General features: G+C 39.7%; 1 protein-coding gene across 1 annotated transcript in view; it reads right to left on the bottom strand.

Annotated features, from left to right (window-relative positions):
• LOC139167579 (hexokinase-1) overlaps nucleotides 1–19323 on the bottom strand; it is an 80184-nt gene that overhangs the window by 31732 nt on the left and 29129 nt on the right. The window contains exons 3-8 of the mRNA XM_070752189.1: nucleotides 15238–15386; nucleotides 8206–8325; nucleotides 5301–5396; nucleotides 4238–4337; nucleotides 3969–4152; nucleotides 2179–2334 (exon numbers count right to left, since the gene is read on the bottom strand). Of these exons, the coding sequence (XP_070608290.1) occupies nucleotides 2179–2334; nucleotides 3969–4152; nucleotides 4238–4337; nucleotides 5301–5396; nucleotides 8206–8325; nucleotides 15238–15386 (805 nt within the window). The remainder of the gene's footprint in view (nucleotides 1–2178; nucleotides 2335–3968; nucleotides 4153–4237; nucleotides 4338–5300; nucleotides 5397–8205; nucleotides 8326–15237; nucleotides 15387–19323) is intronic.

Here is a 19323-nt window from a genome sequence, read left to right as displayed (position 1 = left end):
TCTGTTTTTTGCCCTCCCCAGGCTTCAGAGGCTTCCCCCGCTCCCAAGAGGCCCTCTATGTGAGGCAAAAATCAGCTGGCTGGTGCACACATCACACTGGAGCTGAGCTAGGGCAACGGCTTGAATGCCAGTTGATATGACTCTGTGGCACGCATGCCATAGGTTCACTATCACTGGGTTATAATAATCTCTCCCAGAAGGTGTCATGGGAATTTCTTGAGGGTTCAAGATAGAGACGGGAAGCCTGGATGGATGCAACTAGATATTATCTCCTATAAAGCCTTGAGACCTTCTTCTCAAAGAGTGTTCAGTTCTGTAATATTGTATTGAATTTGGAAAGAGCGTATTGATTTTAAAACCATTATGCAGCAAAGCAATCAATTAAGAACATTATTTGTGATGTCTTTCCTTTAAATAAGCTACACAGACACAGCAAGAGAGAAACTTTTAAAAAAAAATCAAATGTTGAGGCATACATTGAAAGTTTATTTCTTCCTTGCTGCAGTGATATATTGCACTATTTGTTATTCATAGTGTTAGTAACAAGGCTTATTATTATTTTCTTCAATCGACACATATTCTCTCCTCCTAAACAATTCCACACAGACTGATTATTTTTATTTTCAGATACAGTACAGTAATGTACATATATATCATGCCAGCTATAATAATCGTACGACACAACATTTGTGTTTGTGCAAAAAATACAGGGATATGGATGGAGGGATGAAGAGATGGCAGTAACAATATGAATTAAGAGATGTTACAGTATCCAAACTATTGTGGGAGCAAACAGACTTAACAAGGAGAAAATACGAGTTCTTCCATAATGCAAGCTCAATTTTTGAATTTTTGGCCTGTTCCTGAAGTTATTGGCAAACAAAATACAACTATTGAACAAGGGTGGGTTCTGGATCCTTTTGCTGCTGGTCGCTCAGGGTCGTACCGTGCATGCAGTAATAAAAAAAATAACTTCTGTGCATGCTCAGAAGCAAAGATTAGCTTCTGCGCATGCACAGAAGCATAATCCATGATGGCGGCACCGACAGAGACACCAACAGAATCGGCTGTGATATCATCACTGAACTACTAACAGTTCTAAAGAACCAGTTAGAACCCGTAGGAACCCACCTCTGCTGCTGAGCTATATCTCAGCTTCTAATAATTGGAATATGGGCAACAATCAACACTTTGGTCTTCTAATTATTAGAACAAACAGCTCTAATTCTCAAGGCTGCTGAGGTGCATTCAAAAGGTAAAGTAAAAAACAGATTCAGATACAGACTTCAGACCTATACATCAGCGATGTTTAAGAGTATGCAGTCTGAAAACAATGGCAAATATTCCAGAAAATATACAGAATAAATGAAACACTCCCAATTTCTGTGGTTTAGAATCTTGCAGGTTCATTAAAATGATAATTAATTGTTGGCCATCTTCAACCCCTGATTCATCTCACATGATTCTCTGAATGATGCAAAATTAACACTATCTAATACTATAATTTAATTTTTTAAACATGGGATTAAGTGCAGGTTTGATTATACTTCAACTGACTAATGAAATGAATGGCATTAAAGTGCATCGTGACTAATATTATCTCATTTGCTTCAATGGATTCGCTGTACCTACAACTAAGCACAAATCTATAGCACTATTAAGTTAGCCAATAATTATTCTTAAAACCCATTGATGGATTAAATCCATTTCAAAAGCTAGAGCAAGTCCTCAAATAGTGGGGGGAGCCCCCCTGGGTGGGGCATAGAGTGATGCCAGGGGAGTGCATGTGACGCAAGGGAACATGCATGGTCCCTCTCAATCGATTCCCCCAGATGGGGAATGTTTTCCCAGTTACATGCTGCAGTAGCTATGAACTTAAGCTGGCTTGGTCCCATGTCAAAAGAGGGTCCTAACCACGGTAGCCTATGCCTGCCTAACAGAAAACATGCTCCACTGCGTTCGGTATGACTTACTCCCAGATAAGTGGGTAGAACAGCCTTCCCCAGCTAATAGTTTGCTTGCAGCAAAAGTAAAATAATAAATATTAACATTAAAAATATATTGGGGCCCAGATCAGAGAATTTGGGGGGGGGGGGGTGGATGTTTACTTCTTCCTGGAGGGAAATAACAGAAAATAACTGAGAAGCACTGAGCTACAGGAAGTTTCTAAGCACTTACTTTTCTATGGCAGAAACATCCTTAGTTTCCAATTTCCCTTTGGTCAAAAGCTCAGGAGTGATTCGGCCCTCAAAAAGGAGTCCTTCTTTGGCCATTTTGACAAGGATGAGCCTGACAAGTTCACCCATGTACATTCCACTGACCATCTTCTCAAATCTGAAAAGAGGTTTCAAACACAGGGGGGAAAATGGTGTTCAATCATTCAAATTAATGTGCAAAAGTGCATCCCAGTCAGAATATATAAGGTTGCAGTTATGTTTAAAATCTTATTCATGTAAAAAGTTCCATATATTTGGGGATGATTATAGATTACAAGCCACATGAGCTCAGGGCACTGCAAACAGCTGTAAATGCAGGTCAGTCACCAACTACCCAAACTGCAGTCATACGATTCCAAAGGGCAAGAGGTGCCAGCTATCAGAACTTCAAAACCAGATTGTAAGTAACTTTGGGGGGGGGGTGTTATTGTAGCTTCAGATGTTTGTTAAGCAACCAGTTGTAAATTATTTTTACATTACAGCCATCTGTTTCCCCTTTCTTTGGTGTTTTTTCGAACAGCCCAAAGCTTTAGAAATGCATGATGTAGATATCATGACATCATGCCCATGAATAAGATTATTCTTTCAAGACATTTTCTGTCTCTATTAAGCTGTCTGAAAACTTACATAATTTCAATACTTTTCTGCTAGATTACATCACACTTTCAGTGGGGCAAGGGAGCAGGGAAAGACTGACAATAAGAACAATGAAAGGAATCTCAGCTAAGAACTGTCGGTTCTGTGCCAATTCCAACCGAGCAGTGTAAGTAATTAATAAATTAAATGCTGAATGGAACTAACCAAGAAATTGTCCAAAGGTGTCCAGAGCTAAGAATCTAAATAATTATTTTAGATTAGACCAGGGGTGCTTATATCTGGCCCACGAGACCACCCTGGAAACAATAAAGATTTTGTGCAGCAGCAGTGGGGATTCGTCGCAAATGTGTGCCTTCATCATAGCGAGATATGTACATCTTTTGTATATTTACAATAGATCAATTTTGGTTGGTCAGCCCAAAGTCATGAATTTTGTAAGTCATTTGTCTCCAGATGTCCAAAAACCTCAACACCTAGCATGTCTTTGTTGACTTGGATGACGACCAACTTTGGATGGTCAACGAAGTGCTGTAAGTCAAGGACTACATTTATCACCCAAGAATCTGCTACTAGGATCAAAGAGATACTAAAATGTCTAGATTCTAAGAATCTGAAACGGTTCTTGGATGTTCTGGGTTTTTTTTGTGTGGTTTTTTTATTATTATTATTACTATTACTATTATTATTATTATTATTATTATTATTATTATTATTATCATTATTATTATGGTCTTTGTAATAAAGGTCTATTTATTATTAATAAAGGACCAGCCCGCGGCCCTCCTGAACTCTGTTTTCACTGGCAAAAGGTTGCAGAAAGCCGTCGCAGCCAAAAACAGAGTTTAGAAGCCCATTTTTGCTGGCAGAGTGCTGGGGCCGCCATAGGCACCCCCAACAGTGTGACACTGTGCTGGTCACGTTCTCCCGGCCCCCTGAGATCAAACTCAACCCTGATGCAGCCCTCAATGAAATAGAGTTTGACACCCCTGGATGCAACCAATGTTTCACGACGTTGGCTATTTTAAGATGTGTGGACTTCAACTCCCAGAATTCCCTAGCCAACATAGCTGCCCAAGGAATTCTGGAAGTTGAAGTCCACACATCTTAAAGAGAAACGCAGGATTAAATCAAATAAGATATAATTATTTCAATTACAGTTGCTTCCCTGGGTTAAGGGAACCCCGGTCAATCTCTCTGTCAAATTCAGTCCGGATGTCTTCTAATAAACCATCGTCTCCAAATGCCCCCCATTCCGTGTTGATGCACATGCGGCCTTCGTCACCTTCCACCAGATCGATGTGCCTCATTTCCTCCATGTAACAGGCATTGGTGCCAGTACCTTAAAAAGAAACAAATGGGGTCATGTCATCGCAAATGCAAAATCAAAATTCTACTATGAGTGATTCTGAACAAAGAATTAGTACCGATGATTAAGCCAACTTCGCAACGCTGGTCATCAAATCCACAGGTCATCATTGTCCCCACAGTGTCATTAACCACTGCCATGATGTCCGCATCATAATCCTTTAGAATGAAACAAGAGCATTTTCTTACATATCAGACAATTTCATTATCAACGTTGATCTGGATATTCTAAATGTCAAATCCCCCAAACTTTGGCATGTCAAGTGTCAGCCACAAATATCATTAGGTCAGGCAACAGATCATATTTTCTTCTTTGTTCTACCCACAGACAGATTGTCTCCTTCAAACATAACGTTATTTCCTTCGCAAAAAATGTCCCTCATCAAAATGTCACAAGACTCTCCCTCTGTGGTTCAGTCCTGGTTGTAACCAATTTCGGACCAATAAAAAAAAATCTATTGTGATTTGTAGCTTTGTTAACAGAACATTTTAACATAAAGGTCCTGTATGTTCTCATCACAATGGCTTGAGAATGATTCTCATTCAATAGAGATTACCAATGGACTTGTTTCTACTTAAAATGGGTTGAAGAAGTTATAATGCAACAATTTATATACCTTCAGAGTGGATTGTTAAAGCAAGGGTGTCCACTTAAAAACCTATAGACTTCAATTCCCAGAATTCCCAAGCCAGCCATGCCAGCTGGGGAATTCTGGGAATTGAAGTCCACAAGCAAATGAATGTTGAAGTCCACAAATCAATGAACAATTTTGCTAGGAATAAAAATGCTCTTAAATAAACAAGGAGCACAATGGTTAGAATGCAGTACTGCAGGCTCCTTTTGTTGACTGCCTGCTACCAGCAGTTTGTCGGTTTGAGTCTGACCAGGTCGAGGTTGTCTCAACCTTCCAAGGTTGCTAAAATGAGAACCCAGATTGTTGGAGGCAATATGCTAACACTTTAAACTGCTTAGAGATGGCTTGAAAGCACTGCAAGGGTTCTTGCTATTTTCCAATGACATTGAGAAACAACAGCAAAAGATATCTAATTCAACTACCAAAGTATGGCCGAAATCAGCCAATTCATATATGTTTGGTACAGACAGCCAAAATACATTCTTACCCCACGTTTCTTGATGGCTTTGTTTAGGAGATTCACTACGTCAGCTCCTTCAACCCCACTTGCTTTGAAACGTTTTGTCCAGGTAATCAGAACACCCTAGAAAAATTAAACTATTACTAGTCAAATGACAAGACATTCATGACACTTCTTTCCACCAACACATCACTTGTTTTGGGGAGGTGGGTTGGAATAGTTTAAAATAATGAAAAATCTGTTCAAATAGGGGAAGGGGTGCCATAATATCAGCAAACCTCCTCTGTGTCCACTGTATGTCCACCTGTGTCCCCAGGCCAATATAATTTATGTATGGTATGTTTGTGGGTATGTTTCATTTTTAAATAAGGGTTTTAGATATTTTTAAATATATTACATTTGTCATTGTACATTGCTTTTATTATTGCTGTGAGCTGCCCCGAGTCTGCAGAGAGGGGCGGCATACAAATCTAAATAATAATAATAATAATAATAATAATAATAATAATAATAATTACAATAATAATAATAATAATAATTACAACAACAACTGAAATTCCAAATGAAGTACTTAATACAAGTAAAAACAAAATTAAATCACACTATTTTATTTTGGATCATTTCAATTTATCGATCAGAATAACAGCAATGCTACTGCATAAATATCCCATTGTTCATTCTTGCCATCTTTTTGACTACACAATTCTGGGACTGAGCAATTACATTCAAAAATATACTTGGACTCCTCTGCAAATTCTTCCCAAGGTTTGGTTTCTTAACAATCTCAAATGGTTAGGTTTTACCATTTTTTTCCATATTGCCATTCTTTATATTTGCTGTCTGTTTAAATTATACAAATGTCTGGGAAATTCCTCGTTTTCCTCCTCATTTTACCATGTTTCCATGAAAATAAGGTCTCACCCTGAAAATACACCCTGCTCCCCCCCCCCCCCCCAAAAAATATACAATTTCCTCTGGTTAAGGTTAGGGAAACAGAGCTGAAAATCAGGTAAGTCCCATCTTGTTCCACGTGCCCCAAAATAATAAAACCACCCCGAAAATAAGGCCAAACACTTATTTTGGGGTTCAAAAAATATATATAAGACAGGGTCTTATTTTCACGGAAACATGGTATACTGCATACAATCTTTCATAATTACTAATTACTTGCACACATATCCTAGCCCCAATATTTCTTAACTTTGGCAACTTAAAAGTTGTGTGGAGTTCAAATCTCAGAATTCACCAGCCAGAAAACCACTGATCTAGCTAAAGGCCTTGTTGAAGTCAATGAAACTAAAGGAAATCTTATATTTTCTTGTTGTCTTCATTATTTGTTTCAGGCAAGTTAACCTATGACATGTCCCTCTGTCTTTTTGGAAACTTTTTTTTGTTAATGCAGCATTTCTGACCTTCTGCGGGTGGCTATTTTTCTTTAAAAGATGCTACATAAAACTTGGCTGGCATTAAGAATCAGCTTGATGATTTTTTAATCTGGGTATGGTTCTTTAGTGTTCACAACTTTTTTCAATTTGGAGATCACACCATTTCACTCCACACTTGTTGATACAAAGTTATTAGAACTTTAATTGCCTCTTCTGTAGCTCTAAATAGTTCAGAAGGTACTCAGTGACTATCACATAATACATTAAGAACACCTTTCTAGAATCTCATACAACTGTTGATTCCCAAGGCTCCTTATAAATTACCCTCTATTAATCCTACTGATCTAAGAACAACCATGAATTCCCTCCGTAGATGTTGTGGTTAGCTCTGGCCTAGCTCCTGCCCCAAGGACTGTGGGTGTGGGGGAGACATCCACATGCTGCAGGCCTGTTTTGCCCCCGGTGGAATATGATGAGGAAGGCTCCTCTGATCAAGAAGACATGAGTGACAGGGAGGAGGAGAGTGTGGCAGACAGCTCAGAAGGAGATCAATTATCTAGCTCCTCCTTGGATTCGGAACAAGAGTTAATGATACAGCCACGCATGCGGAGAGCGATGCATAGGCAACAACAACTGAGAGATTATTATCAAAGAAAATGAGGCCACCTGTGGTTGGGTGGGGCTGTGGTAATTAGTGAGGCTGCTATAAATAGCAGCCTGTGGGTTTGGCCATTGTGGAGGATTATCTGATCATTGTGTTTCATGACTGCGTTACTGACTTTGACTTTTTGTGTGCTGATTTTTCCCTGCTTTGAAACTAACCCAGAGCAAAGTGTGTTTCACTTTGTGAAAGAAGGACTGTGAATTGCCTCACAGCTGCAAGCTAAGTATCACAGGACTGATAAGGGATTTGTATAAATTACCAGTTTGTTTGGAGACGAATGCTCTTTGTTATACCAAAAGAGGGCTTAGTTTAAGTGAATTTTCATTATAAAGAACATTGTTTTGAATTTTCAAACATGTGTGTGTCTGAAATTGTATCTGTGCATTTTTGGGAGGATTCTACCAGAGAGCTCGACAGAACACTTGCCATCTTTTTGACTACACAATTCTGGGACTGAGCAATTACATTCAAAAATATACTTGGGCTCCTCTGCAAATTCTTCCCAAGGTTTGATTTCTTAACAATCTCAAATGGTTAGGTTTTTCCATTTTTTTCCCATATTGCCATTCTTTATATATACCAGAGAGCCCGACAGAACAGTAGAGCTGTGATAGGCTGCAGTAACAGTTATCAGCCTGATATACTATTCATCATACCAGAAAGCTAAGTCTAAACTGAATGCACCCAGTGAGTGCATCCATCTAGCAGGCTGGGTCACTAGAACTGGCAGCAACCCTAGCGGATTTGCCATGTCCCCAAACCGGCTTTCTCAGCGGCGCCATTTTGGGTTTTTAGCACTTTAGTGTAAAGCGTCCAGAAGCGAACCAGCAGCAAGGTAAGTCAGGACCCAATGTAGGTTTTGCAAACCTGTGGTTAGACATACCTCATCTAGTTTAGTTTGCCTACATGGGAATGAAAATGTGAACCCAACCGGTAATTTCTTGTCCTTAATTTCTTGTTTCTCCATAAAGTCTCCCAGACATTCAGCAACATGATCAAAAAGCTGAGAGGGAAACAAAACATAGACAAAAGAATGTTAAAAACTAAGCTAATAATATTAATTGCACTGGTAGAAATGCATAGCAAGCCATAATATAAAAAGGGAATAAAACAATTAAAGAACCCCAAACCATTACTATTCATAACAACAGTTGATTATTTCATTGTTGTTGGAAGATCACAACTCCAGATTAGGATAATTTCTTTTTTTATATTACAGTTTACCAACAAACAAACAAAACATGGCACTTAGAAAGCAGCAGCTCCTTGAAAAAGTGAACCAAATCTGATACAGTTTTCTTGATCTACTTATAGACATTGTGGTATTGTCAAGTAATTGTGGGATCATCCTTTATTAAGAAGGCCAAGTCCACTGTTTCCTAGGCTATGGCATTTATTTCAACAATGTATTTCTCTGTTTACCCGGAATATCGATCCCATGCAAGAAAAACTGGTATTTCTTAAAAGTACACCCAGAAATTGCTTAATATTTAACATGCAAAAATGGGTGTGTATTTAATGCAGCGTAATGCAGGCAAATGATGCAGAGTTTAACTAGAGTATGATTTCAAGGCTTTGTCTCTTCCCATGCTATGGAATAGATCTCATAAAAGCGGACACCTCCCGAAGGTAAGCAGAAAATAGGAACTAGCAGCCTGGTATAATAATACGGCTGAATCATTGTCACCAAGGGTTCGTCTTCATTAGGCAAAACACAAATGACTTCATTTTTCTTACAAAGCTTTTTAACCATAGAAACATAGAAACATAGAAATCTGATGACAGAAAAAGACCTCATGATCCATCTAGTCTGCCCTTATATTATTTTCTGTATTTTATCTTAGAATGGATATATGTTTATCCCAGGCATGTTTAAATTCAGTTACTGTGGATTTATCAACCACGTCTGCTGGAACTTTGTTCCAAGGATCTACTACTCTTTCAGTAAAATAATATTTTCTCATGTTGCTTTTGATCTTTCCCCCAACTAACTTCAGATTGTGTCCCCTTGTTCTTGTGTTCACTTTCCTATTAAACCACATTCTTCTCATGTATTTGCCCTCAATATTCAGGGAAAACATCCTTTTTTTGTACATTTTCAGGAAAGTCAAAGATGTAGTAACATGGCCATCTCATCTTCCAGATGCACAAAGGCTTCAACAATCCCGAACAGCTGTGACCTCCTAACAGTGTCAGATAGGAAAGACCAAGATAATGTTTCCCGTTTTGAGATTTAAAACAAAACAAAAATCCTAATGATCTGGGTCTTAACGTTCTCAAATCTGTTGTCATCTCCCAAATTGTTGCATAACTTAAAAGTCACCAGGAAATCGAATGTCATTTGACAAACAGAATCAAACCTGAAAATAATAGCAAGTCATAATGCATTAATTTAAACAGGTTGACCTTCGTTCGTTAAAATAAATAAATAAAGAGTACCCAACCTGGGAACTGATATTATCTTTGATGGCAAATCTAATACATGTGGGTCAAAGCTGACACACCACAGTGTTCTGTATGGCATACAACCGGTAGCATTTATGCCAATGTTCGCCAAACTCTGACAACTACACTCAAAAACATGCCCCATTTTCATGCAGCCTCCAGACCCTTGAGAAATTGTGTGGCTTCCAGAACCTCTGAAAATCATGCGAGAACATCGAACACTTTTGCAAGGTTTCTGCAGGTGTCTGCACATGTCATGGAAGAGCGTTTTCCAAAGCTGCTGCACCCAGAATGAAGACCTTGTGGGACCATAGCAGCCTTTGGTAAACCCTAAGGGCAGGGGTGACTTTCAAATTTTTTCTCTACAGGTTCTGTGGGCGGGGCTTGGTGGGTGGGTTGTGACTGAGTGGCCATGGCCAACCTGATGTCACTTATGGCAAGGATGGGTGGCACCACCCCACCAAAGCCACGCCCACAGAACCGACAGAAAAGTTTAGCCAAGTCTTCTAGCATTCAAGCTGGCTGCTTCTCGCCTCCATCTGATGTTTGCTCTGTATATCTGAGCCCAAGGAGGAGAGAAGGAGTGGGAGGGACAGCAAATGGAAGGGCAGGGCCCTTCGTCAGTGGTACGATTCACCTGTTCTCTCAACTGTGCATAATCTCCACCACTGGGTCTATGGAACCTGTCTGAACCTGCTGAAATTCATCCCTGCCTAGGGGGTCTATCAACAGAAAGAACACCGCCTGAAGATAAGCAGCACACAGCACTGGGCTTGTGGGAGAAACTGTGCAAAGTTCCACAAGGCTTACACACCTTGAAGAATGGCACCAGCCAGCCTTTTTGATGACAGCAGTGGTGCTACAGCTGAAATTGAGGATCTGTACTTCACGACCAACCTTGGCATTACTTCATGATAACCTAGATCAGTGATGGCGAACCTATCGCACAGGTGCCATATGTGGTATGCGGAGCCATATCTGCTGGCATGCGAGCCATTGTCCTAGCTCAGCTCCAACATGCATGTGTGTGCCGGCCAGCTGATTTTTGGCTCACACAGAGGATCTGGAAGGGTGTTTTTAGCTTCCAGACAGCCTCTGGAGGGTTTAGGGAAGGGCGTTTTTATCCTCCCCCAGCTCCAAGGAACACTTTGGAGCTTGGGGAGGGCGAAACATGAGCCTACTGGGCCCACCAGGAGTTGGGAAGCAGAGGGGGATGTGGGAAGCTATTTTCACCCTCCCCAGGCATTGAATTATGGGTGTGGGCACTCGCGCATGCACAGTAGTGCATGCCCACGCTCTTTCAGCACTCAAGGAAAAAAAGGTTCGCCATCACTGTTATAGGATTTCAAAATTGTTACAAGAGCTCAGCTGTTTTTTAATTCAGCTTGAAAATAGTTTTTTACCTGACTTTGGTAAGCTGCTTTATGTATGGAGATAACAAAGAACAGACAGCTGTGTAGATTTCTTATTGCAGAGGTCTTCAAACTTGGCAACTTTAAGACTTGTGGACGTCTATTCCCAGGATTCTCCAGTCAGCAAAACACGAGCCTACTGGGCTCACCTTAAGTTGGGAAACAGGCTTCTTTCAGACCTCCAGTGGACTTCCAGGGGATGGTGGAAGCTGTTTTTGCCCTCCCCAGGCATTGAATTATGGGTGTGGGCACTCATGAATGCGCGATAACGCACACGCATGCTCTTTTGGAACCCAAGGGGGAAAAAGGTTTGCCATCACTGACCTAGATGGTATATTAGGGGCAGGGAGAGAATTGTTGCTCTTTTATTTAGGGAGGACGCTGGAGTGGCAAGCTAGGAAAATCAATTTAGGCACTTTCCAAATTTGTGATACACCAAGCTCATCGCTATTATAGCTCATCTGATACCAACAGCTAACATAGCTTTAAGTAATTGCTGAAAATTTATTAGCTGTTACACTTGCTAACTCACAAATTGTGTGATGCCTACAAAAACAGGCGAGCAGCTTCTGTGAAAACAATCCATGACGCAAATCAGAACGTTTTGTCATTTTTGACCCCTGAAGATGCTTTCCCATTCTGCCACAATCATGCTGGAAGCAATTTCAAGAACTAATCAGCAGCAAAAAACAGACATAATCTTGGTATCGGCCATCTCCAACTAAGAATTGTTTGCATTAGCAATGCCAAAGGATGCCAGAGAAGAGCCAAACAGGCCAAATCATAATCCTTTAGGCTCAACAGCCATGCTGCCAGGGCTCAGAACCCCAATCACGAATGTACATCTTGGGAAAAGCAAGAGAAATGGCAATGGATGGTGTTGTATAGGTTTAAAAAAAAAAGCAGCATCAGTGACAGCAGGTACCAATTCTGTAACTTACATAAGAGATTTAAGTGGAGGAAGTAGGAGAAATTCTCCTGCCTTCCTTGGCTTCACCAACCATCCATATAAATGTCTGCAGCTTGAGCTGCTGGCTGCAAAATGTATACATAGGGATCAAGAAAATAAAATAAATAAATAAATAAACACAGAAGATCTACCATACAACAAAATGTGACCATCAGGCAAAGGTGCATTAGATAAAACAAAGTTTTTCTCCTTATCCTCCTGTAAAAACCCTCCCTTGTTAACAGCCACTGACTGGGTTCACACAGCATGCTTAAACACAAAAGTTGGTTAGTGCAAACACACCCCTTTGCCTATGGTTGTTCTATTAATTATATCATCTGAACACAGAACAAGCAATATGCTTAGGTACCTCTAACCTTGTTTATATTTTGATAATTACTATTTTGAAATAAATCAGCTCAAATATAATTATTACAATATTTGAGCAGTCAATACTTTTAATAAATATGTTAGCATCTCTCTTATTTCTTTCAAGTAAAGCTAAAAGTTGGAAATCAGCTCAAGTATAATTATTACAATACAGTGATCCCTCGATTTTCGCGGGTTCAAACTTCGCGAAACGGCTATACCACGGTTTTTCAAAAAATATTAATTAAAAAATACTCCACGGTTTTTTTTCTATACCACGGTTTTTCCCACCTGATGACGTCATACGTCATCACCAAGAGTCACTTCTCTCTCTCTTTCTCTTTCTTTCCTGTCATTCTCTGCTTCAATCATTTTCTCATTTCTCTTTTTCTCCCTTTTTCTATTATTTTTTTCTCTCTCTCTACCTTCCACTCTCCCCCCTCTTGCTCTCTCTCTCTTTCTCCCTCTCTCTCTCCCTCTCTGTGAGAACGCCTGCCCCACCTCTCCTGCAGCCCCCTCGCTGATAGCTGGGCCGAAAGCGCTCTCAGCTAAGGGACTGTGAGAGGGGCGGGGCGGGCATTCTCAAAGCGCTCAGAGCGGCTACCGGCCGAATGAGGATGAGAAGCTGTAGCCGCCAGCGCTGCTGCAGGAGGACCCGTGTCCCAAGAAAGCCGGTGAGAGGGGTGGATAGGGCAGGCGGGCAGTAGCGGCGAGGGGGCCGGAGGCTCTGGGGGGGCGGGGGCAGCCGACATTCAAAACAATCTTTGCCGGCCTTCGCACTTTCGTCGCTCCCCGCCCCCAACTTCAAGCCCCGGCTCCTTGCGCTGCCTTGAAAAAGGATGTGTGGGGATAGTTTTTGGCTGTCCATAGCCAAAAATGGTGTTTTTACTTCCGCACCGCTATTTCGCGGAAATTCGACTTTCGCGGGCGGTCTTGGAACGCAACCCCCGCGAAAATCGAGGGAACACTGTATTACAATATTTGAGCAGTCAATACTTTTAATAAATATGTTAGCATCTCTCTTATTTCTTTCAAGTAATGCTAAAAGTTGGAAAACAGATAATTTTCAACTAATGACCGCACCTGGTCACAGTTACAATATAGATTTTGGCTGTAAGCCAAAATTTATAAGTTGACTGGACCCAATTTTAGAACAATTTTCCAGCAGTTATTAAGTGAATACATGGTCATTAAGCAACCCTCCTGACCTAAGTGAGAACCCATTCTTAACAAACAGGTCTTTTTTTCCAGAAACTAGCAAACAACCAGCACAAATTGAAATGATGTGACTGCAGGATTCTGCAACCAGTACAGGTATTCTGTTCCCCTCAAAATTCACATGGATGTATCCATTAAGTTATTGGAATCAAGTTCAACTTTAAGAAATGTTTATTTTCTTATGTTCAAGTAAGCATGCAAAGAATTGCTGCCTAAGGCACTGTACTGAAGACTTTTCTTCTAAACAGTCACACCTTTAAAATGTTTAATGATACTCACCCATCCCAGGACACAGTGAAGAAAAATAAAGATGTGTATAAAGACATATGAAGAACACAATAAACAGAAATACAGTGATACCTCATCTTACAAACGCCTCGTCATACAAACTTTTTGAGATACAAACCCGGGGTTTAAGATTTTTTTGCCTCTTCTTACAAACTATTTTCACCTTACAAACCCACCGCCGTTGCTGGGATGCCCCACCTCCGGACTTCCATTGCCAGCGAAGCACCCGTTTTTGCGCTGCTGGGATTCCCCTCCATGGGAAACACCACCTCTGGACTTCCATGTTTTTGTGATGCTGCAGGGGAATCCCAGCAGCGCAAAAACGGGCGCTTCGCTGGCAATGGAAGTCTGGAGGTGGGGCTTCCCAGCAAGGGGAGCCTCAGTGAAATCGCAGCATTGCAAAAACACAGAGGTCTGGAGGTGGGATTTCGAGGACTTTGGTGTTTTTGTGATGCTGCGATTTCACTGATGCTCCCTTCGCTGGGAAACCCCACGTTCGGACTTCCGTTGCCAGCGAAGCGCTCATTTCTGCGATGCTGGGATTCCCCTGCTGGGATTCCCCTGCAGCATCACAAAAACACAGAAGTCCAGAGGTGGGGTTTCCCATGGAGGGGAGCCTAAGGGGAATCCCAGCAGTGCAAAAACGGGCGCTTCGGCTGGCAAAAGGGGTGAATTTTGGGCTTGCGCACATTAACCGCTTCTCCATTGATTCCTATGGGAAACATTGTTTCATCTTACAAACTTTTCACCTTAAGAACCTCGTCCCGGAACCAATTAAGTTTGTAAGACAAGGTATCACTGTACATATCTTATCTCACAGCTATGCCAATACATCCACACTCATCAAACATCACTTGTCTATCTACTAATTCAGCTACCTTTCACTGCATATTTGATGTACACTCTGCTTTTATATGCTAGTGAACTAAACAGCCATATAGGTGAACTAGAACAAATTACTATAAAAGGACAATTTTTGTAATAACATCTGGAGTTCTCCACATATTTTTCAACAAGAAAGTGATGGGGAGAAATGTATCCCCAAATATATTTTCTATCAAGAGACATGTTTTACAATTTTTAATATTCCATTTCCTTGAATATTAAAATTCAAAATAAACTTTGTTTTTCCTTTCAAAATTAAGTATCAGAAAATCCAAGGGATTAACTCAACTTAACAATCAATATGGAAAGCATTCAGAACCTTAATTGTATACTTAAAAGAAGAATCTACCCGTGTTCCACTGCCGTGCATAATATCTTCTGGCGTTTCATAAATCTCCGTTTCCATCTGCACCATCTGCTTTTTCTCATGTGAGACTTTTACTCTCAAAATTCGGAAGAAAGACCCACCAAGATCCAGAGCAATGAAATCTCCTTTCTCTGTTGGGGAGAAACAGATGTCACTTTAGCCATTAGAAGTAGGCATTTAAATTTTCCCACCCATTAAATTAGTGTGCTACACCAGTGATTTTCAACCTTTTTTGAGCCGCGGCACATTTTTTACATTTACAAAATCCGGGGGCACACCACCAAACAAAAAGACACTCGCCTCTATTTTTCCATCCCTATCTCCTCCCCCCCTTGTGTGTGTGTGTGTGTGTGTATGTGTGTATACACACTCTTGAACCATTTCCAAAAACAGGTGAGGGGTGAGTTTTTCTCTCTCTTATTCTTTGGGTGCTATTAATAAATGCTTTAAATTAAGTCACTTCTCTCTCTCTCTCTCTCTCTCTCTTTTGTTTCTCTCTCTTTCCTCTCATTCTCTGTCTCAATCATTTTCTCGTTTCTCTTTTTTTCCTCCCCTTTTTGCTCATTTCTCTCTCTCTCTCCCTTCCTTTCATTTTCTCTCTCTTGCTTTATTTCTCTCTCTTTTTTCTCTATCTCTTTCTTTTTCTTTCTCTCTCTTGCTTTCTCTCTCTCTCTCTTGCTTTATTTCTCTCTCACACTCTCTTTCTCTCTCTCTTTCACCCTCTCTCTCTCTCTTGCTCTCAGCAAAAAGTTGCGAGACCGGAACCTGAGCTTCCTTCTTTGCGGCACACCTGACTATGTCTTGCGGCACACTGGTTGAAAAACACTGTGCTACACGAGCAGATCCACTTCTCACCTTTTCTAACATAGAAAATTATCATTTTCTGATCTTGATATATCAACTCAACATTTGGCTCAACCTATCTAATAGGATTGAATCATTTTGAAATTAAGATTGCTAATTAACATAATCATTATAACAAGATATAGAGCCGTTAAGGCAATCCGATGGCACATATGCCACAGGTGGCACATGGAACCATATCTGAGGCTACATGAGGCACTGCCCTGTGTCAGCTCCAGTGTGAATGAGTGCTCTGGCCAGCTGGTTTTGGGCCTTGGAGAAGGCTGTTTTCGCCCTCCCCAGGCTTCAGGAGGCTTCACTGAAGCCTGGGAAGGGCAAAAAATGGCCCAATGGGATATCAGAAGTTCGTTTTTTGAATTTCTGGTTTGCCCGTTGGGCGTTTTTTGCACTCTGGAGGTTTCTGGAGGCTTCCCTGAATCTCCAGGTCACCCTCCTCCAGTGGACATCGTCAGAAGTGTCCAATGGACATTAATTCAAATGTTCGATTATATTAACCATGTTTTAATATTATATTCCCAGTTTTTAAAATAACCTGCTATCATTTTTCAACAAAATAAATGGATAATTTATTAATTGATTAATCTTGCAACCATATAAAAAATAAAATAAAGGATTTCATTCCAGCATGAAAGAGTTAGAAGAAAATATAGTAACAAAACAGATTCCAAGGGCTGCATACTTAACCAGGATCAATTTACTGCTAGACAACATTTTATGAAGTTACCAAATGAGGAACCACATTTAATATTTCCAGGAATAGCACTGTATCAGGATTTAACAAAACTTTTATTAAGGATTATAATTACAACAACACTAACAAAAAAAGAAAACAAAAGAGAAAAACAGTTAAAGGAGGGGAAGAGAGGGAATTGGTTAAAACAGGAATTCCCAACCCCAGGTCACAGCCCACTACTGGGCCATGTGAGCAGTTGGCCAATTCACATGTGCATGCAAACAGCTCAACGTGCGCAAGCTGTGGCCTGGCACCCACGTATGTGCACACTGGCCTACCATTTGAATGGACAGTTCCCCTTTCCCCCCCACCCCCGGCCAGGCCACCAAATTACAATAAATAAACTCTTCTTCCTTTGTTTATAAACAAAGACACAAAATTTGTCTATAAACAAATTTTAAAGCCTCATCGTTAAGTCCTGGTCAGCCAAAGTCTATTAAGTCTTATCAGAGATAACAACGTATTTATTTTTAACCTTAATTAAATAAACCAGGTTTATATTCCTTCCTTTTACTCTTAATAATTTTTATCTTTTCATCCATTCAAATACTATCCTAGAACTTGATTCCTTTTCACTTTTTGGCCCTTTTCACAAAACCTTTCAAAACTTTAACAAAACGTCTTTGTAAATCAAAATATGAAGACTAGCTAGATCACTCTATAGGTCTGTTATCTGTTAATAATTAAGACATCAACCAGTTTTATTTATATATCCAATGTAGCATCTTTTTTCCCCAAATCATTCATGCTGGCTGTCATTTTAAAATTCACATTCAAATCAGCCTTGTCTGTTTAAACTTATTCCTCTTTCTTAAACATAGTCTATCTATAGAGGGAAATATTTTTAAAATTAATTCCTAGGCCCACTGTTTTGTTTTTGTTTTTATTATTATTATTATTATTATTATTATTATTATTATTATTATTAATTAGATTTGTATGCCGCCCCTCTCCGTAGACTCGGGGCGGCTTACAGCAATGATAAAAACAATATATAATGACAAATCTAATAGTTAGAATCTAAAATAACAATAATACATTTAAAAAGTCTAAAAAACAAGAAACCGCAATATATGAAAACATACATACAGTCATATCATACACAAAAAAACTACATAGTAGTTTTATATCCTTCAATATATCCAATATTAAAATAAAGTCCCATTCTTTCATTTTATTTTAAGAATTCAAAACAATAATTTTTGCAAGAAAAGGATTCTTATAATTAATTTGGGGAAAAAAATCTTTTTTTCAAATCCATCTGGAGTCTTTAGCCTATTTGTAACTTTCCAACATCAACTTTTTGTCTATTCACAAAACATTTTTAAAGCATTAAACCAGAACAAAATTATAGGAAAAAATTGGACACGACTCTGGTCCCAATGTAAGTCAAGGATGTAAAACTACTTTGGCTAAATATTTAAGTAGACTCACCAGTGCTCTAAAATGTGGCTTTAGGTTAAAAAAGCAGTTTCCTCAAAGTGATTAAGAAATGAACAGCTGGCAGTCAAATGACTTCAACCAAGATCACAGCCATTATGCAGTCAATATTTAAAGTTCACTGAGCAACTGCATCAAGATTGAAAGCTCCAAATAATAAGTGCTTAAGGCAAATGGAGGTGCTCTACAAAGGATACACCAATAAAGCATCTCTCCTTGATGGATTAAATGAATTGTATCCATCACAAGATACATTCAATTCTTCTGAAAGCTCTCTACGGCTATTGCTATATGTGTACACATGCACAATTACTCAAGTTTAGATGCATATTGTTAGGCAATGATTATGTGTTTTGTATCAATGTATGGAGAGAGAAAAAGAAAGTGCAGGAGTGGTGTAAATGAACAGTGAATGGAACTGGGTGAGAAGATTCCTTTTTTTATTCAAAACTTAACCTTAAAAAGAAAAGAGGCGAAAAACCCAAAGAGAGTCTTAACTATTTATGAAAGCAGTGAATAATAACATAGAGAAAAAGTACAGACCCGAAAGAAAAGAACTAAGAGAGGTAAAGTTAAACAGTTCAAAGCACAGAATGGCTAAATTGGGTAAGTGTTATTTTGGAAAGGCATTTCACAATTCTGGATCTATATACTGTACTTTAAAAATTGACTTTGCTTTTATAAATGGAATATAAATTAGATTTAATAGCAGTTACATAGAAACATAGAAGACTGACGGCAGAAAAAGACCTCATGGTCCATCTAGTCTGCCCTTATACTATTTCCTGTATTTTATCTTACAATGGATATACAGTGATACCTCGTCTTACAAACGCCTCATCATACAAACTTTTCGAGATACGAACCTGGGGTTTAAGATTTTTTTTGCCTCTTCTTACAAACTATTTTCACCTTACAAACCCACTGCCACCGTTGGGATGCCTCGCCTCCAGACTTCCGTTGCCAGCGAAGCACCCGTTTTTGCACTGCTGGGATTCCTCTGAGGCTCCCCTCCATGGGAAACCCCACCT

The sequence above is a fragment of the Erythrolamprus reginae genome, chromosome 5, assembly GCF_031021105.1.
Source record: "Erythrolamprus reginae isolate rEryReg1 chromosome 5, rEryReg1.hap1, whole genome shotgun sequence".
In the NCBI taxonomy this organism is placed as follows: Eukaryota; Metazoa; Chordata; class Lepidosauria; order Squamata; family Dipsadidae; genus Erythrolamprus; species Erythrolamprus reginae.
This window is presented reverse-complemented; position numbering and strand designations above follow the sequence as displayed.